Source organism: Carcharhinus amblyrhynchos, chromosome 2 (genome assembly GCF_965287045.1).
Source record: "Carcharhinus amblyrhynchos chromosome 2, sCarAmb.v2.hapA, whole genome shotgun sequence".
Taxonomy (NCBI): Eukaryota; Metazoa; Chordata; class Chondrichthyes; order Carcharhiniformes; family Carcharhinidae; genus Carcharhinus; species Carcharhinus amblyrhynchos.
In genome coordinates, this window is record NC_137325.1 from 22,562,770 (window position 1) to 22,584,208 (window position 21,439).

At 41.0% G+C, this 21,439-nt stretch overlaps 2 protein-coding genes across 3 annotated transcripts in view; both read left to right on the top strand.

The window, feature by feature from the left end:
- marchf6 (membrane-associated ring finger (C3HC4) 6) overlaps window positions 1–8,406 on the top strand; it is a 97,155-nt gene extending 88,749 nt beyond the window's left edge. For both annotated transcript variants that reach the window (XM_080203447.1, XM_080203456.1), the window contains exons 22-26: window positions 1,474–1,608; window positions 3,436–3,525; window positions 4,239–4,371; window positions 4,976–5,111; window positions 6,867–8,406. In XM_080203447.1, the coding sequence (XP_080059573.1) occupies window positions 1,474–1,608; window positions 3,436–3,525; window positions 4,239–4,371; window positions 4,976–5,111; window positions 6,867–6,951 (579 nt within the window). In that variant the 3' untranslated portion in view covers window positions 6,952–8,406. The remainder of the gene's footprint in view (window positions 1–1,473; window positions 1,609–3,435; window positions 3,526–4,238; window positions 4,372–4,975; window positions 5,112–6,866) is intronic.
- Window positions 8,407–16,916: 8,510 nt separating this feature from the next.
- Window positions 16,917–21,439, top strand: part of ropn1l (rhophilin associated tail protein 1-like) — a 69,816-nt gene continuing 65,293 nt past the window's right edge. Inside the window, exon 1 of the mRNA XM_080215610.1 lies at window positions 16,917–16,984. The gene's annotated coding sequence lies outside the window, so the exon portion shown is untranslated. The remainder of the gene's footprint in view (window positions 16,985–21,439) is intronic.

Sequence of the window (21,439 nt, forward strand, 5' to 3'; positions counted from 1 at the left end):
CAATATGTAACTTTGCAGTTGTCCGTGCAGTGATCTACAGTGCCCCAAATATTGATCCAGTAAAAGGAACTCTTTAGTTATAGGCAATAAAATGAAACAAAACTTACTCCAACTTATAAATCAGAAGAAAAGGTTTAATAAAGAAATATAATTACTCCAACACTTGAGGCTTCACCTGAGCTCCACAAACCCCGGCAGATTCGTAATTATACTGAGTCAGCTGACCACCACATCATTTTGTTGTTAGTTGCATAGTTTACTGGGTTAGCTGACCCTTACAGCATGTTACCATTGGCCACTACAACAGGTCCAATGTTATTTTTGGTGGCATTCTAATATCAAATTACATGCACACCACCATTGAAGTTGTTAGAACAATCTGTTATATATTTTACTGTGTTAAAAAGTGCTGCAGTGTTCAATTTATGGCATAAATCTATGCATTCCAATGTACAATTGATTGTAAGGAGGGATTTTCACACAGTAGAACTGATTTAACAGAAGTTATTTTCTAAGCAGTTGTATAGTTCAGCCAGCCAGACTTACCTTATTAGTATTCAAAATTGCCCCCATTTTTGTTTTAAGCAACAGTAAGAAGTCTCACAACTCCAGATTAAAGTCCAACAAGTTTAATTGCAATCACGAGCTTTCGAAGTGCTGCTCCTTCCTCAAGTGACTCGGTGCTCTGAAAGTTTGATTTAAAATAAACATGTTGGACCTCAACCTGGTGTTGAGACTTCTTACTGTGTTCACCCCAGTCCAATGCCGGCATCTCCACATGTTTTAGGCAAGTATGTGATATAAAAGCAGCATTTATTGCCCACCCTTGATGCCCGTGAAAAGGTGGTAGAACTTCCTGGAACTGTTTCATTCCTTTATAGCAGTGGTGTTTGGTAGTGATTCCCAAAACGTTGACCCAGTGCTAATCGAGAAGCATTGATATGTCTAAGTTGGTGTGATGTATATCTTGGAGGTGAACTTGGGGAGGTAATCATGGTTTATGTTAAAAGGAAAAGGTTTATTTAATACATCTATTGAAGATCTAATCTATCAATGTGGCATTTTAGTCTTGATTGTCCATGTTAAAAAGTATCCTGCAAACTTCTTTGGAATGAAGAGGCAGAAAGGTTGATGATTTTCATAATATCTCCCAAATGAAAATATATTGCTGTGTCACATTGTATGCCAAAATAATAGCTGCTGTAACACTGATGGGACCTCAGCGGTGGCTGAAAACTGTTACTGAACAGGTAAAATGTGTCCAGAGGAAATAATTTGCTATGTCAGTACTCAAATTATTTTCTAAATCAATTAATTCCATGATCACTTGTATGCAGGTGCAGCATTACACAATACTAATTATAGAGAGCAGTATTTTTAATTAAGCCTGAAACATTACTGACCTATTGATTTTTAATATTTATAGTTGGCAATGTAAGAATGTAACTGAATATGCTTTGCTTTTCTCCACAGATAGTGAAAACATTGGTAGTGGCCTTGCTACTGGCTGGAATGGTTCCTCTTCTTTTAGGACTTTTGTTTGAACTAGTTATTGTAGCTCCGTTAAGGGTACCTCTGGATCAGACACCTCTCTTTTATCCATGGCAGGTATGTAACTAGCCTCAAGTCCCTTTTTCAACATTTTACCTCCTTAGAATAGCTGACATTTCACCAAACATATTCCAAAGGAAGTATGGAAACAAATCAAATTGTCATCCTTAAACAGACATCATATTATCTCTTTTGAGAGATGTGTAAGATCTTAAAGTCAGGGTGGGAAATTTTAGAACCTTATTTCTGTAATTTATAAATACTTTGGATTTTCAAGAAAGCAAAGTTGTTGAGATTCTGTGGTAATTTATTCTTCATTTGGAGCCTTGCTATTTGCAAGCACCTTGAAAATGACTGCCACAATTTCCTATAACAGTGAAGATTTCAAAAGTACATAATTTATTTTAAATGCTTTGGGACATTCTAATGTCATAAATGGTGCTATATAAATGCAAGTTTTGATTAACCAATGGAAAGTCATGGCAAGAACTTCCCATCATGTTTTCATACAGTTTGATACCAGACGGGATATTTGTTAGTGCTACCCCTGCCCCATACGTTGGTAATTCCATTAAATAAATAGTGCTTGAAATTCTTTGTGATCCTTGATGAAGTCTCATACGTATAATCCAACGCTACACCAAAGAGAAGAATTCTTTGAACTATTATCTACAATAAAAACTCCTATTGATAGTGATTTGATGCATGCTTGTTGATTGTAAGGAGGGAAAAAGCTCCAGGCAAATAATCCTGGGATTCTCTGGTAGATAACCTAAGTTGGTGCCTGGAATCTTGCATAATCTTGGAGGGGAAGTATAAGTCAGAAAAGAAAAACTTGCATTTACATATTGCCTTATATTCTTGTGATGCTCCAGAGTGGGTCATAGCCATCAGGTCCACAGCACCCTGCAATCAGTTGATTACTTTTGATGACCAGTTGCTGTAGACAAATGCAGCATCTGGTTTTCCAGAGTATTGTTCCAGGATACTTGTAGAGACGTTCCAGTTCAACTGTTTCTAGCCGTATTTGAGGAAAGGATGGAAAGGAACATTGGGGGAGCTCCCTGTTTTTCTAGTAGATTCCATGATGCTTTCACGTTCAGCCAGGGGGAGTCTCCATTTAATATCTAATCCGAAAGATTCACGCCTGTGACGGGGCAGTATGTCCTCAGTGCACTCAGTATGTCCTCAGTGCACTCAGTAATCTAGACTGCTGCCATTTGAATCGAGCTGAAATATTTGAGAACCTTCTCAATAGTGCATTAAACTTTCAGATCCTTTTCTAATACAAAATGCCCTAACATTGCATCAGCAGCTAAATGGTGAATTTGTATTGTTGTATTAGTGAATACTGCCCAATTAGTAATCTTTTAGGTGACAGGTGCCATAGGCTATTTGCCCGTGGAGGACAGCGAGTCATAACAGACTTCTGTGCTGTCCTCCTGAGATCCGCACATGCATACTTTCTGGTACAAGTCATTGGGTGACAATCAAGGACCCTGGCTGATTATGTTTTTATGTATTATAAATCTCTCCCACCACAAGAGGCACCAAAACAAATTATCTCTCTTGATGAGCTAACTGAGCACAGAATTGGCTCAGAACTTGGTTGACCCTGTACTAGATAAGCAACACTTCTGTATGTAAATTCATATAACCACTTAGTTATTTACAAATATAAAAAATGGCAAACCTGAATCTGAGGTTTTGGTTGCTGCTTTCAAGGGAACATCACCATAATGTATTTGGATTTGTGTCATCCTCAGGTTTTGAAGATGGGTCCTATTTGGAAAATATAACATTGTGAGAGGAATGGCAGTTGTAGTTTAGTACATAAACTCCTCCAGTTCCACTTTTTGATGCTAATGTTTCCATTTTTGCTAGGACTGGGCTCTCGGTGTTCTCCATGCCAAAATAATAGCTGCTATAACACTAATGGGACCTCAGTGGTGGCTGAAAACTGTTATTGAACAGGTAAAAACCTCCCAAAAATGTTCTGTGTTCAGAGGAAATAATTTGCTGTGTTAGTATTAATAAATTATTTTCTAAATCAATTAACTCCATGGTCACAATTGCAGCTAAGCTACTTACACTGATTTAAGTGTATGCATTGGAAGTGGTAAAGTCCAAAGAGAAACTTATTGATAAAAGAGAAGACAGTGTTGTGTTTAATTCTGTAAGAATTTTTGGCGATGTTTGTCATTTAGCTTAATATATTGAGATGGCGTTCATCATTGCAGCAATAAGGAAATGTACAGGTCTCATGCCGTTTTATTATTGCACAGTTTGTATATTTGTGCACGCTTTGTTATTGGGGACTTCCATGCCCTCCTTTAATTTCACTACATCATACGCAAGCACTTTCTGGGGTGCCCAAAAAGAATAGATCACCTCCAAATCGTTGGCCAGTTTCACTTTATAAACAGCAACCTACAGGTCTGCAGCAGCAGTTTGGGTGTCTCCCAATTTTTGTTTTGTTTTTCTGCTCAACATCATCACCCCCTCGCCCAGCTGAGATTGGAAAATCAAGCATTGCCAGTTAATTACCTCTGAACCACTACGTACCATTTTGTGTCCTGCACTAATATATTTTCGTACTTAATACCTAAATAGTCTTTAAAAATATACAGTGCTGCTTGTGTATGAATTTATACATCTGCATAAACTGTCTAAATTATTTCCTTTAGGTTTATGCAAATGGAATTCGAAACATTGATTTGCATTTTATAATTTGCAAACTAGCGGCACCAGTTATTGCAGTGCTGCTGTTATCACTCTGTCTGCCATACGTCATAGCTGCTGGCATTGTACCCCTACTGGGTAGGTACTGAATCATTTGTGAGCTTATTTCAACAAACTAGTTTGTTGCATTGATCTAAGAGAACCTATTCTGGCTGTCTGAACCTTTCTCTGTATTTAAATACTGAACTTCAGAAACAGTGTTGGTTGGGGCCTCTAAATACAGTTCCACTAGGTCTCAACAGGTTATATTAGAAATTGTTTTAAGTAATGAAATTACAGCTGTCTTGGTTGCATTTGTTGGATAAATCTATCCGTAGTATAAACTGTAACAGCTGAAACCACCTCCAGATAAGATGATATAAGTATGTTGTCTGTTTTATCTAAGCATTTGTAGCCTATGAATAATTCCTAAAGTAACCTAGTTGGTTCTGAAAGCTTAACTGTTCAGTTTACATTGAACACTCTAATCATTTAACCTTGTCACTAGAACATCCAGTTTCTGCTTTGAAAGAATGAGGAAGAACTGAATTAATGTGCATGATTAAAATGTCTGGGTAAAAAATTGCTTTCAACATTTCCTCGTCATTTTACATCGTAGCCATGAGACTAAATCTAAGTTTACTTCGTTTGCTTGTGGATGCAAAATATTCAGTGTAATTGTTGATTATCTCTTGCTATACAGGAGTAACTACTGAGATGCAGAATCTAGTCCAGCGTCGAATTTATCCATTGCTTCTGATGGTGGTGATATTGATGGGAGTCCTGTCCTTCCAAATCCGGCAGTTCAAGCGTCTCTATGAGCACATTAAAAATGACAAGTAGGTATTCTGCTGGGAAATTCAACACGTCCCAGCGAATAAAAATGGCCAAATGTTTTGGTGCCTTTTCTCATCCTGTCTCTCAGTCCAATCAAAGATCTGTTATGTGGTTTAATGGATACTTGAGATGGAGGTACATGGAATTTTTATGATAAGGTAGACCAGAGTTAAGCTACAGTATAGATTTCATCTGATCGTTGAGACTAATAAGTTATAACTCATTCATATCTATTTTTTATAATGTGTGTGAAATTTCAAATGAGCTTTCCATAAGGGCGGTACGATAGCACAGTGGTTAGCACTGCTGCCTTACAGCTCCAGGAACTTGGGTTTGATTCCTGTCTTGGGTCACTCTGTATGGAGTCTGCACATTTGCCCCGTGCCTGCGTGGGATTCCTCTGCATGCTGCAGTTTCCTCCCATGGTCTGAAAGACATGCTGATTAGGTGCATTGGCCATGCTAAATTTTCCCTCAGTATCCCCGAACAGGCGCCAGAGTGTAGCAACTAGGGGATTTTCACAGTAACTTCATTGCAGTAAGCCTACTTGTTACACTAATAAATAAGCTTTCAAAACCAGATTCTTGTTTAATGGTAATGAACACTGTATTCGAGGATAGGAGGTTCACTTCAAACCTCGAATTGTTGTCCCTTTTCTGAGTCACTGCACATAAGGAGGTCATGCTCAGGGTTATGAGCCAGGGCAAACAGCAGAGCCAATAAATCTTTAGTGGTGATAGCAAAAAGACATACATCGAGGGACAACAGTTCCTTACAGGCAGCATATTCTCTGGGAAAGTTTAGGTTATTTATTGGTGTCACAAGTAGGCTCACATTAACACCGCAAAGAAGTTACTGTGAAAATCCCCTAGTTGCCGTACTCTGGTGCCTGTTCAGTATACTAGGAGAATTTATCATGGCCAATGCACCTACCCAGCATGTCTTTCGGTCTGTGGGAGAAAACTGGAGCACCCGGAGGAAAACCGTGAAAACTCCGCACAGATAGTGACCAAAGCCAGGAATTGAACCTGGGTCCCTGGTGCCCTGAGGCAGCCAGTGTTAACCACTGCTGCCCAATTTCCAGTAAGCACGCATGAGGAAGGGAGCTGGGAATCATCTTGTGCATTCTTTTCCCCAGTCATTTCACTCATTTGAAAATGTGAGGCTTTTGAAAGCAATGGAGGAGGAAGCACAGGGTGATGAGGCATGGAAAAATAAGCAAAGAATCTGCCCTTGGGCAGATCACCATTACTACATTATATCTGTGTTCAATAATATTGACAATAGTTTGCACTCCTTTATTATCATTACTGGTTTTTTTTGGAAGCTGATATGAATGATGATTCTCAGGGTTCTAAAGTCATTTATTATAAGTGTCAGTCTGTACTTTGGAATGTTTCCAACCTTGATAGCAATCACACTTAGTGCCAGTAGCTCATTTGCATATTGAGTAGATATGTCTTCATTTGTTTTTATCCTGTATTAGAAGCACAAAAGTTGTTTTTTGTTTAAAAAACTAGAGCCAATTTGAAATCTGCATATGAAGTATAGAGGTGGTCTGGAGTTTTGAACTGTCTTGTTGATTATACCACCACGAGCTGGCTTATGCCATTTTTGGCTGACTTAGTAATGAATTATGTGACTGAATAACACTATCACAGTGTCTTCAAATACATCTCTCATGTTGCTTTAATATTAGTTAAAATATTATGTGCATTATGTGATGGTATTTGTACCTTTTTTTGCTTTAAACCTAGGTATCTGGTTGGTCAACGGCTTGTTAACTATGAACGAAGGACGGGTAAACAAACAATGTCGGCTCCGTCACCTTCTGAGGAATAACTGATGTTCGCTGACCCTGCCATCCCTCCTATGTGTTCTTCCTTTTCTCGCCTCTTCTCTCCCCCCACCCGCTCCCATGCATTTTTGCTAATGTCCAGCAAAAAAAAAGCCCAACACCGTCCTGTTTTATCTCCCAGTGCTGTCTGATAACTGTATATGTGTAAATATAATGAACATTGAGCCCCTTAAAGATAAATGAATGTGCATTGTAAATCTTAAAATATGTATATTAATTTATTAAATGTAGTCATCACTTTATTTGAACTGTTGTCCTACATTTTGGGAGTAACGACGGCACAGCGGCAATATAGTGAGGATGTGTTTGTAAACTTCATGAGCTCACTTTTTTTAAGAAATGTTCATACTGGCCGGTGTTTTAATACTCTGGAATAAAAATAAACTCTTAAACAGGAAAGAAGAGAAAATCTGCAACTGAATTGCAACAATGGAAGTTCTCCATATGATTTGCTGCCTTCACACTGCAGTTGTAATTAATATGACAATTGTAAAATTTACTTGGAACAAAATCTTGTTCATACTGATAAAGACTTTAGAGGAGCAGTTTGTCTGTAAACTGTAATATGACCCAAAAAGAAACTATTTGTAGCTTGATGCCACCTTTGGCAACATAATGGCCAGAATCCTCCTGTCCTGTCCACCACAGGAATTCTAACAGGCGGGGAGTAAACCATGAAAAGATCCGGCAGGATTCTCCAATTTTGAGGCGAGCGCGGCCACAGACTCCCACTCTATCTGTTACTGATGTAACTACAGAATGCAATTCTGATCTCAGTTGTTGGGATTTTTTTTGCATTACCTTGTTTAACAGGTTGATTTTGCCATCCTTTCAGCAGTATGAAGGACACTGTTTAGGCTGTATCGCTCAGGCAGCGTAAGACAACCATTTTTTATGGTGTCTACACTTGACATATTACCCAAATTTTATTGTTTTGTAGCCATGCCCTTTATTTGCCCTGTAAATGCCAAGTAATGTGAATGAATATCTATAGTGTTCAGTGAGTTTATATTCTGCAGAAACAATGCTGAGCAATTATGACACTGCCTTTACTGATTGTGGACTGTGGTATATTTTGCATAATACCAAGTGTATAAGAGCTAGATAGATTTTCAGTTTGAAATTGTGCTTTTGCCCCTTGATCGGTAGTGTATATGCAGAGAGCGATTTGTTGGTACATCACTTTTAAAAATGGTTTGCTGAAAACTGATGATATTGGCTAAACCTGGACACTTAATGGAATTTTCCTAAATTTGATTATATCCCTACTTATTTTGATATTTTATATTTTTTTAAAGAACAATTGCAGAAGCAGCATGTTTACACAATCTGTACTTTGATATGCAAGCTTTAACTGCAGATGGTAGTGCAAGAATGGATTATATTATCAAAAGATAAATTATTTTCATTAAAATATTGTATAGTGCAGCTGATATTTACATTTGACTGCATTTGTGTGCATCCACATTCTATGGTATAGCTGCAGTGAGTATCCAGTTATAACACTGACCTAACCTTTTAAAAATTAAAAGGTCCATTGAAAAGGCATAACCATCCAAATTCACTTAATCTAAGCCAAACTTTTGATTGCTGTCGATTTATAGATAATGCAGGATATGAACAACGGCCATCTCTCTGTCTCTCTCTCTCTCCCATACCTACCGCCTTCAGACATATATAAAGGACATCACCTGTGCTATTTAATTGTTTCGCCCAGAGGCGCACACGCCTTTTGAGAAGGAGTTACTCCATTTGCTTTAGATCTTCCTCGACAGACAGAGTGGACTTAGACTAAGCAGCTGGGGCTGAAGTTCAACCTCTGTCGGAGGCCCAGGTGCTAAACGTCAACCAACGTTGTGAATCACTTGACTTTCCCAGTCAGCAATCCGGCACACACTCAGTCTAACTACTGACTTTTCAGCAAACTTCATTGTATGAACTTTGTTGTTTTCTTAAGGACCTAATATAACTGTCGGATTCCTGATTTCATTACCTGGCTTGAAGATGGAAAGTTAATTCATGCAGTAGAGTAGGTTCACTTGTATGCCGCTTGTACGGAATTGCTCATCCTGTTTGATAACAGGCAATCTTTTTTCAGTTCAGAGCTGCATGAGTATAAATCTGACTGAAATAACTGTCAATACAAATATTGGTCTCCATTGCTTTTCCTGGTGATAGCATTTGGGATGGTTAGGTGAGGCATGGAACTGTTACCACAATGTTTTTAAGGGGGAGTGGAGTAAACCATTTTAGCTTCCATGATTTTGATGCTTCTAATAAGCATATATCCGCAATGTAACATTTGCAGATACTGCTGACCTCTGCAAATTTGCTTAGTTGGTACTTTATCTCTGGATTAAACCTATTTTACCAATAAATTGAAGGCAAGCCCAGCATGGTAGACGAATAAAGGTGATTTCTGCTGGGATATACTGAAAATTCAACTGTAAATGTACTTTTTATTTTAACATTTAATACCGATATTAAACTATTCTGGAAAAACTTTTGTATTTACAAAGGTGACATTTAGGATGGTGTCATAAAGCATTTAATATTAATATCTGATGTTGTAGGCGCCTTCTCTATTTGCACTCCACTTTGCATAATGAGATGATTTGTCAGTGGACCATTTAATAGACATTTTCTCTCATTTTCTGCACGATTTTATTCTCCATTGATGTGCCCATTTGACCATCGCTATCTCAGCTGAGTAACAACAACACAACATTCTTCTGCAGTTCCAGCAGAGGTTACTAGTTCATTCAAGTAGCAACTCTGACTCATTCTCCCTGTACACCGGAGTCTACTACTGTTCTGACTGAAGTTAACAGCATAAACCAGAGGAATAATTTTAATGAATGGGTTGATCATTATGTTGGTCCAGTGGAAGAAACTTCTGTAATTGTAACCTTCACAAATTAATATGGAATTTATTTTGTCTTGAATGTATTAGTTTAGATAAATTCTAGGGCAGGAGTAGGATTGCAGTGGAAGGCTACAGTTGGACAGCTGGCAATGCAGGGCCAGTGGATTGAATGCTCTCCTGTGCTACAGTGTTTACATTTCTTTGACCTGGGCAGGATTGTTCAAAGGAATTTGAAAGGTTTTTTGTTTTGATGGAAGCTGGTTGTACCCTCACCACTTCCTCCCAGTCCCTTCCAAAAAACAAATGAACCACTTTTGGATTGATGTGAGAGTCATTGAAAGATGCAAAGGAGATTTATGAGAATATTTCCAAGGATGAGGGATTTTAGCTGCAAAGCTAGACTGGAGAAACTGGCCATGTTGTCCATGGAGTAAAGGAGTTCGAAGGGAGATTTGATCAAAGTGCAAAATATTTGGATCAGGTAGGCAAAAGCTGTTTCTGTTAGCTTAGATGTGGATGTGCCGGCGTTGGACTGGGGTAAACACAGTTAAAAGTCTGACAACACCAGGTTTAAGTCCAACCGATTTATTTGATAGTACACTCACTAGTCTGAGGCCAGAACACTCCATTCACCTGACGAAGGGGCTAACCCTGAAAGCTAGTGAGTGTACTATCAAATAAATGGTTGGACTTAAACCTGGTGTTGTCAGACTTTTTACTCTGTTAGCTAATACAAGGACTATGGTGCACATTTTAAGGGTTTGGCCAAAAGAAATCATTCTATGCAGCCTTCTGGAATGGCTTGCTGCCAAACGTTTGGTGGCAGTGGAGACAGTGAATAGTTTCAAAAGCTGGATGGATATTAACTGGGAATAAGCTATGGGACTGATTGGATGCTCTATAAAGAGTTGACATGGGGGTCAAAGATACTGAATCGAATAGGAACTCTGAGTATGTGACTACTTGTTTCATACAATCATTTTGGTAGGTTTTTTGGTCTTGTTCTGTTTAACATCAAAGGATTTTTCTGTATTCAGGAACCCTTTTTATTCTGTTCATCTAAAAAGCAGAGCTGTAGAGAGCCCTACCAAACAACTTTGTAGGAGCAACTTCTTCAAGATTCAAGAAGTCAGTGTACTATCAAGAGAACTAGGGATGAGAAATAAATGTCAGCCTTGCAAGCAACACAAATTTTTCAGAACCATAGATACTAGTGTTAAGATTTTTTAAAATAAGCGCAAAATCCTACATTCAATCTTTGATCTGTGTTGAGTCATGAGCAGATGCACTCAAGGAGGAAGTGGCTAGCATTGTTGCTGATTTGTTATTGATGTGTTATGCCAAAAAATGTTGTTACTTCAGATGGATCCCCACTTTTGAAGCCTTTGCATGAAATTTAATCAACGGCATGATCTTTGATTTACAGTACATTTTGTGTACAGTCACTTAGTGACCTCTTCATCCTCTTCACTTAGGACCAACTACCTTCAATACGAATAAGTGTGATTTCGCGACAGGATTGAGCAGATGTAGATGTGAAGAAACTGAAACCGTCAACCAGACGTGGTTAATTAATTGCCAAGCAAATCAAAGTGCTATTATCCTTGTATACAGTCTCTTCTTAGCTATGTTTGCTGAATCCCTAAGTGGGATATAGTCATATATATTGCTCAAGAATCATACGCATTTTCACTGCAAATATCTGACGGCTCAGGCAAATTACAAAATTTGTGTAAATCTAAAAGCAACCCTACTTCTGGAAAACAGAAATTGGAATATAAATCTTGTGAAATGGCAGTTGACAGCAGCTGTGTTAAATCTTATTTCTAATATCTGGAGTCATTGTAAACTCTTTAAAGTGGTTATTAACTACTATTATTGATGTACTGACTGAACTTGGCTTCTGATCAATGTGACTTTTCCTCATTTTTGATTCAATGTTAAAAAATGGATATCTACAACCTTGCAAGGCAAGCTGCTTACTTGATCGGCAAGTACCATTTCCACTACCTCAAACCTCCACTCCCTCCACCACCAACACAATTGCAGTAGTTTTTACCATGCGCAAAATGTGCTGCAGCAACTCACTAAGCCTCATTCAACAGCATCTTCCAAACACTGGATCGCTATTACCTAAGTAGCAGTTGATGTTTAATCTTGGTGTGCATTCCTGGGAATGGCCAATGGAGCACAGAATCCTGCATTACCGAGCTGCTTGGGATGAACTTTGATTAAAAACCATTGCATCACTTCCCAGACCTGCTCTGCAAAAACATTGTCCAGCAGGAGATGGGCAATGGTCCCTTCCTGTGGCAGGCACATCATAGAATGCTTACAGCAAAGTAAGAGGCCACTTGACATTTACTATCTGTCAGTTCCCTGCAAGGATCCTGTTTGTTTTCTTAACTGCATTCTCAAACCTGTCCCACCAGATTCAGTAATTTGTGTACATGTCCCCAAAGGTTCCCCCTGTTCCTGCGCCGCCTTTAGAATCCTATCCTATATTGCCCCTTGCTGTACTTCCTACTGAAATGAAGCACTCTGCGTTAAATTTAATCTGCCATTTCTTCACCCATTCCACCAACCTATGGCCTTTTGAAGTTTATAGCACAATCTGCACACTTCACAATTCTTCCAAGTTTTGTGTCATCTCCAATTTTGAAAGTGTGCCCTATACACCCAATGCTAGGCCATTAATACATATGAAGAAGAGCAGGTATCCTAACACCAACTTCAGTCATTTCCCCAATCCCATAAGCCTTCCTTCAGTCTATAACCATTTAACTGCTGTCACTTTTCTGTCACAGTCAATTTCATATCCATGCTGGTGATGTCACTTTTATTCATTGAGCTCTAACTTCACCTAAAAGTCTGTTATGTGGCATTCTATATCAAATGCTTCATAACCATGTATACCACATCACCTACTCTTGGATGGTGAGACTCTGTGCAGGAAGGATCTGATAGCATGGGTTCTTCTCTTACTAGCCAAGCTACAGCTTGGTGCATGTTTGAAAGTACAGGAGATACTTTTGACTGCAAGGGAAAAAGGCCTAGCCTACTCGATCTTCCCTTCAGGGCAATCTCCTCACCCCAGAAATCATTCTAGTGAATCTTTGTTAAACATTCTTATCAAATGCATTGTTAAACATTATTAAAATGACATTTATAAATTCTCCTTTATCTGTGTTACTCATCAAAACTTCAAGAAGCTCAGTAGATTTGTCAAAACATTATTTTCCTTTCATCAAACTATTAACTCTTTGCATTCTTTGTCTTCTAAATGTCCTATTACCATGTACCTAATAATAGATTCTAAAATTTTTCCCATTACTAATGTCAGACTAACTGGCACAAATTGTCCCTTCTTTCCCTCCTTTTCTTGAATAATTTAGACTTTCACCTAATCCTTGAGAGTAATTTTAAGATTTTGGGAATTCTGGAAGATCAAAACCAAAGCATCCTTTATCTCTCTCATGACCTGTTTTATAAACTCTAGCATGTGGGCCATTAAGTCCAGGGGATTAGTTGGCTTTTAGATCCATTAATTTCTCTATTATTATTTCTTCACAAGTTACTTTCAGTTCCTCATTTTCACCAAATTCTTGGTTCATCAGTAGTTCCGATTGTGTTTTGTTTTCAACCATGAAGACAAAGTATTGGTTTAATGTCTCTGCCATTTCTTGGTCTTGTTATAACTTATACTGCCTGTGCCTATAGGGGACTACTATTCTCTTTTTGCATACCAATAGAAACTTTTACAATCTTTTACTTCTCTTGCTAGATTGCTCGTTCTCTCAATTTCCTTGTGATCCGAAATCCTGAAGTTCTTGGGCTTACTATTCATTTTAGCTATGCTGTAAGTCTCTTCCTTTAAAACTGTCTTTGATTTCTTGTTATGGTTGGACCATTTTTCCTATGGGTTCTTTATTCCTCAAGGCATGTCCTGGGTTTATTGTCTTCACTGCTTCATTCTGAACTGATTTCCTGACAGTTGTTTTTGCCAGTGGTGGTTTGCCATTGTCTTGTACTCTCAGGGCTATGGCAAGAAGGCAGAACCCAAGGCAGCTAGAACAGGAATCAAACTATGTTTTGGCATCATTCTGAGCCACATTCTAGCCAAAGAGCTCACCTTGTCCACTATGTAGATTGCTTCATTCACATTTAAGACCCCTAGCTTTTATTAATGAAATCACTCTCGAACTCCAAAAGAAATCATGTTATGATCACTCATCCCCAAACATACCTTAACAACAAGGTTATTTCATTTTTATTTGCTGGCATTGCTGGCTCAGCTGACATTTATTTCCCCTGAGAACATGGTGCTGGACTGCCTTCTCAAACCACCATAGTCCATGTGCTGTCCAAGATGCATAGGGATGGTTGGAAGGGAATTCCAGAATTTTGACTCAGCTGCAGTGAAGAATCTGCAAGAGAGTTCCAAATCAGAACGGTCTGTGGCTTGGAGGGTGACCTTGCAAGCGGTTGAGTTCCCATGTCACTGCTGCCCTTGCCTTTCTTGGTAGTAGACTTACATGTTTCGAAGGTGCATTCAAAGGAACCATAGTGAGTTGCCACAATGCATATTGTAGATAGCATACACGAGTGGTGGAGGGACTGAATTTTGAAGATGGTGGATGAGATGCCAATGTAGTGGGTTGCTTTATCCTTGATGTTATTGAACATCTTAATTGTTGGAATTGCACCCATCCAGGCAAGTAGAGAGTATTCCATCACATTTCTGATGAATGCCTAAGGTGGATACGTTTTGGGGAGTCAGGAGGTAAGCTACTTTCTGGAGAATTGTAATGTTTGAACTACTATTGTAGCAGTATTTATATGCCTGGTCCAGTTCAGTTTCTGGTCAATAGTAACTCCTGTGTTGATCGTGGTGGATTCATTGGTAATGTCTTTGCATTTCAAGGGGTGAAGATTAGATTTTTCTCTTGTTTCAGATAGTCATTGCCTGGCACTTATGGCACAAGTGTTACTTGCCACTTATCAGCTCAAGTCTGAATGTTGTCCAAATCTTGCTGCATAAAGGCAGAGACTGTTTCAGTATCTGAGGAGCCATGAATGGTGCTTAACATTGTGCAATCATCAGCAGACATCCTTCTGGCCTTATGATGGAGGGAATGTCATTGAAGCAGCTGAGGAGGGTTGGGCCCTGGTACACCACCCTGAGGAATGCTTGCAATTATGCCATAGAATCATAGACTCCTACAGTGCAGAAGGAGGCCATTCGACCCATTGAGTCTACACCAACCACAATCCACCAAGGTCCCATCCCCACAAGCCCATGCATTTACCCTCCTAATTCCCCTGACACTAAGGGGCTATTTAGCACAGCCAATCCACCTAACCTGCACATCTTTGAACTGGGACGGAACTGGAGAACCCAGAGGAAACCCATGCAAACATGGAGAATGTGCAAACTCCAAACAGACAGTGACCCAAGCCGAAAGTCAAACCTTCCTGGGTCTATGGTGCTGGAAACTACTATGCCACACCTGGACTGAGAAGATGAACCTCCAACAAACACAATCGTCTTCCTTTTGTGTCATGTATGACTCCAACCAGCAGGGAGTTTCCTCTGATTCCCATTGATTTCAGTTTTGCTGACCCTCCTTGATGCTACACACAGTCAAATGCTGTATTGATATTAAGGGCTGTCACTCCAACCTCAACTCGAGTTCAGCTTTTTTGTCCTTGTTTGCACGAAGGCTGGAATGAAGTCAAGCTGAGTAACAAGAAAAATATTCCTTGTATGTACCATTGGATAGCAGTGTCAACAACACCTTCCACCACTTTGCTGGTGATCAAAAGTAAACTGGTTGGGCAGTAATTGGCTGGTTTGGATTTGTCACGCTTTTTGTGTACAAGATATGCCTGGGCAATTTTCCACACTGTGGATAAATACCACTATTGGAACGACTTAGCTAGGGCAACGGCAAGTTCTGGAGATGAAGTATTTAGGACTGCTAAATTCCTAAATTTATTGCCAGGGCCCGTTGCACCAACCAGTGCTTTTAGCACATGCTATCACATGGGGTGAATCAAATTGGATAAAGGCTAGCATCTGTGATGCTGGAGACCTTTTGAAGGAGCCTGTGAAGGATCATCCACTGGGCGCCTCCGGCTGAAGATTGTTACGTATGCTTCAGTTTTGCCTTTTGCACTGATCTGCTGCATTTCCCCCATCATTGAGGATGGGGATATTTATGGAGCCTCCTCCTATTAGTTATTTAATTGCCCACCACCATTCATGACTGGATGTGGCAGGACTGTACAGCTTAGTTCTGATTTATTGTGGGATGCCTTATTTCTATCTATCATTTGCGTTATCTGCTGTTTGGCATGCAAACAGTCCTGTGTTGTAGATCCATTAAGTTGACGGCTAGCATTCAGATATGTGTGCCTGGTGCTGCTCCTGGCATGCTGTTTTATAATCTTCATTGAACCAGGATTGATCCCCTGGCTTGGTGGTAATAGTAGAGAGGAGGATATGTTGGACCATGTGGTTACCAATTGTGATTGAATATAACTCTGCTGCTACTGTGGACCACAGTGTCTCAAGGATGTCCAATTTTGAGTTGCTGAATCTGTTCAAAATCTAAGCTATTTAACACGGTGATAGTGCCACAGCACGAAGGGTATCCTTGATATGAATACCAGTGGGCTGAATTATATGGAGTAGTTCTGAACTGCACTGGTCTGAACCAGACTGAATTGTACTGAGTCACACTGGGGACTGAGTTGGGCTGAGTTACACTGAGGACAGAATTACAATGGACGTTGAACTGGACTGAATTATACTCGGGACTGCGCTGGACTAAGTTACACTGGGACTGAGCCGGGCTGAGTCTTACTGGGGACTGAATTACACCGGAGATTGAGCTGACTTATAATGGGGACGTTATGGGACTGTACTGGTCCAGCTGCTCCGCTATATTGCGGGTAATGCCAGCCAGGGCTCCTGTCTGCTTCCGTCCCCATTAGTTTCAGGTTGTATCCGCGTAACCCAGCAACCCAAACCGATACAGTGGTCGCCTTGGAGACCGGCAGCCTATCGGAGCTCTGTCCGCAGTCCACGCCCACCCTGTACCTGGGCTGGGAGGAGAGGCTGCGGGAGCGCCGCGGGCTGAAAGCCGGTAAATGCTCTTTAATCCCCTTCTCCCGGGGCTGGGACTCGGTGATAACAGCATAGGCGGCAGCACGGGTGGCACAGTGAGCCTGTGGGCGGTGACACGGTGAGCCGGGGAGTGGCACATTGAGCTTGGGTGTCACTCACAGGGGAAGGAGCGCATTCGGCCCGTCGGTGAAAGAACACTTCTAGCCTGATGCCCCCTTCCAGCTCCGAGCCTACCTCTGGGTCACTTCAAGAACACTCTAAGTGTTCAAGATGCCAGGAGTCTTTCTGCTCCTCCGTTCTAGTGAGTTCCAGATCCCGCAGCACTCTCTGGTAAAATCTCTTGTTGGCCTTTGGGGGAGATGACCAAGTTCTCTGTCTGGGTGGGGTATTTGGTCAGTTTCTGCTGGGTAAGTGGGTGGTGGTTAAGGCCAATAACACACCATGGCTATTTGGCTGAGTTACTGTCTAGGGAATTCCGGCTGTGCAATGTGTGTTTATTTTGGAAGGAGGCTGCCCAATTTCTTGTTGAATGACCCCCAAGGGAATGTTCTCATAGAATCCCTACAATGCAGACGGAGGCCATTCGGTCCTTTGAGCCTGCACCGACAACAATCCCACCCAGCCCCCATTGCTATAACCCCATGTATTTACCCTGCTAGTCCCTCTGACACTAAGGAGCAATTTAGCATGGCCAATCCACCTAATCCACACATCTTTGGATTGTGGGAGAAAACCGGAGCACCCAGAGGAAACCCACGTAGACATAGGGAGAATGTCCATACTCCACACAGACAGTGACCCGAGGCCGGAATTGAACCTGGGCCCTGGTGCTGTGAGACAGCAATGCTAACCACCGCGCCACCTCAGGACTTGAAATCAAAACTCTCAAGTGAATCTTTCAAAGTGTTTGCAATGCTTCCTCTGACTACTCTGGAGGACTCGAGCCCTCCAGAGATTTGTTTTGGTAAGTGAGTATCAGGCATTCCGGCTACATGACCAGCCCCGCTTAGTTGTGACTCAGTCTGGTGTGATTGTTTGGCATGCCAGCTCAGGTGAACACTACAGTGCCTGATATTTCCCCTGACCTCCTGATCTTCAGAAGTTTTCAAAGGCAGCTCAATTGAAAGTGGGTTGAGCCTCTTAAGCATGGCAGTGGACACTGTCTAAGTCTTGCATGTGCATAGCAGAGTGCGCAGAATTATTGTTCTATGAATCTTCAATATGATGGGCAAGCCTCCTCCAGTTCACTGTCCCAGTGATGCCCAATGTCTTCTGAGGGCTACAGTTAGGTAGTTCTTGCACGTGCCTTGTCCTCAATGTAGACAGCTCGAGAGAACCTGCTGCCCAGATTGCTGAACTTATCCGTTGCTGACAGGCCTAACCATGGCTTAAACCTCAGGCTTGAGATAGAGTGTTAGTGAAATAACAGGGAGGTACTGGGATTAGTAACCTAATGTGGTGTAAGTAATGTGTTGGGTTTCAGAGGAACTTGAGTGTCATAGAACAAATGCAGGGAGTTAACATGAAGGTGTGGCTAGCGATTAGAAAGACAAATCGCGCGGTGGTTATTATATTCTAACCTATTTGCAATAAAAGAAAAGAAATCTTGCTGCAATTATCTCGGACTTTATCTCAGTCAACAGACCAACACATAGGGTGCTGCATATCCAAAGGGAAGATTTACTTGCCTTAGAGTGGATGGAACCCAAGTTCAATAATTTGATACCAAAAGAGAAAATGTTGGAAAATCTCAGCAGGTGTGGCAGCATCTGTAAGGAGAGAAAAGAGCTGACGTTTCGAGCCTTGACAAAGAATCATCTGGACTTGAAACGTCAGCTCTTTTCTTTCCATACAGATGCTCCCAGACCTGCTGAGATTTTCCAGCATTTTCTCTCTTAGTTTCAGATTCCAGCATCCGCAGTAATTTGCTTTTTTTTATCAATAATTTGATTCCTGGGATGAGAGAGTTGATCTATGATGAGTGATTGTGCAGAATTGGCCTGTATTTTTGGGGGGTTTATTAGACTGGCAGCGATTTTATTGAAACATATAAAATTGACAGGATGCTGAAAGGCTGTTTCTGTGGCTGGAGAGTCGAAAACTGGGGATCATAGTTTCAGGATGAGGGTTGGCCCTTTTGGACTGAGAGTCCTTTGGAGTCCTCTACTCCAGAGAGCTTGTAGATGCACAGTCGATGAAAGACAGATGAATAGATTATTGGTCAGTAAGGACCGTCAGCAATATGAGGGATAGGATGGGTAAATGGAATTGAAGTAGCAGTGTCGTCATGATTTACTCAGTGGTGGAGCAGGCTTGAGGGGCCATACAGTCTACTCCTGCTCCCACTTCTTATGGTCTTATTTCCTTATCATCTGGTGTTACTCATATCAGGAGGGACATCAGCAAAATAACAGGCTACCCTTGATACAGTGCGATGCTACTGATGTAACAAATGCAGTCGTGATATAACTGCACAACTGTTATATCGTCGGGGGCATTAGTAAATAATGGGGAATTATTGCTAAAATGGGGCATTATGATATAATCTGGTTTGTTACTTATGTAACAGAGGCATTAGTGAAATTACATTGCCACAGACTTCAAAATACTAATTGCATCGAAGATATTTGGGGCGTCCTGAGGCTGTGAAGGAAAGTATATGAATGTAAGTTGCTGCATTTCTTTAACAAGATCTTATTGGTACAAGAAGGGAATTCATTAAATAACAAAGTTTTTTTGGTATATCAGGGCGTTGGTGGTATAACATAGTGTCACTGGTATAGTGGGGCGTTGGTGGTATAAAAGGATGTTAATGATACAACAGGATACCAGTGAAGTCAAGGGCTGTTGTGGTATAAGAAGGATAATAGTGCTATAACTAAGTGATATTGGTGTAATGGGGGCAATAGTGATATAATATGATGTTAATGGTGTAACAGATACCGCCATGATATTACAGAGGCTCACAGGCGTTAACTGGAATATTAGTGATAAAAAAACGGTGTCACTTGTATATAAGGGCAAAAAATGAACTAGCTGACTGTTTATGGCATTAAAAGAATATTAGCATTATTAGAATAATGCTATAATGGAGTTAATGATACAACGTGATTCTTGGAGTGTTATTGATATACCAGAGACATTGGTAAAATAACAGGGGATACTGGTGTAACAGGGATATTACTGGTAAATCAGGGAATTGTGGTACAACACGAGGTTGTTACTTATACAACAGAGGCAGAAGTCATCCAACTTCCAGGTGAGATGCTTTGGAGTTTCTTTTGCTGTTGCACGTTTAGTGGCAAAATTCTGGTCTGTGTTGTTGGATTTTGGATTTAAAAAGGAAGTGATGTTGGATCTTGCAAGTGCAATCTTGTAAAGGAATTGGAAGGCCTGTCAGGACAAAGTAATAGGGGCTTTTGCTGCAGTACGTCATTGATTGCAGCATGATTTTCAGTTGGAGCAGAGTGTGCCAGAGGAAGGAGGAGGGGGAAGCTCCTAAATAGACGGTCTGACACACCAGCAAGCGCTGCTTCTGTTTTCATCTCAGCCAGGAGCTGCGTGTGAGGAATCTCCATTTCAACAGGGTAGTGAATGAACTATATCCCCTCCTACCCTGAGGGGACACAACAGAGCAAGGATGGGCTTCCAATGGCCATCAAGGTCACCGTGGCCCTAAATTTCTACACCAGTGGATGTTTTCAGGTGGGAGTAGCTGACACAAGCAACAAGCAGCTTGTCATCCATTGTTGCAATGAAGGAGGTGACAGATGCCTTGTATTGAAGGAGTAGGATCTTCTTCTCTCTGGTGCATCAGGACAGGGAGGAAGAGCACTTGGATTTACCAGGTTTGGGGGATTAGCAGTGGAATAGTGTGTGTGATTAACAGTCTGCACATGGCTCTGTCAGCCCCACAGGTTAACAAGGGGATGTTTCACAGCCACAGAAGCTATCATTCTATCAACATGCAGTTGGTGTGTCAGTGTGCTCTCCCACCCTGGCAGTGAATGCTTCTGACAGGACTCTTTCATTCTGCAGCAGCCAGCTATACCCACGGTCTTCAACCCACCATGAAGGACCAGATGCTGGCTGTTGGCTCGTGCTGGCTAATAGCTTTATACCTGGCTTGTGAGCCACCTGACTACATGTGAACAACAACGAGAACCAGGCAGCGATCGAGAGCGTTAGGAGAAAACAGTCAACGCTGTGCGAGAACAGTATTGCTACTTGGATAGCATGGTGGCACAGTGGTTAGCACTGCTGCCTCACAGCGCCAGGGATGCGGGTTCGATTCCTAACTTGGGTTACTGTCTGCGTGGAGTCTGCATGTTCTCCCTGTGTCTGCTTGGGATTTCTCCAGGTGCTCTGGTTTCCTCCCAGTCCAAAACTGTGCAGGTTAGGTTGATTGGCCATGAAAAATTGTCCATTAATGTCAGGGGAATTAGCAGGGTAAATTCATAGGGTCATGGCAATA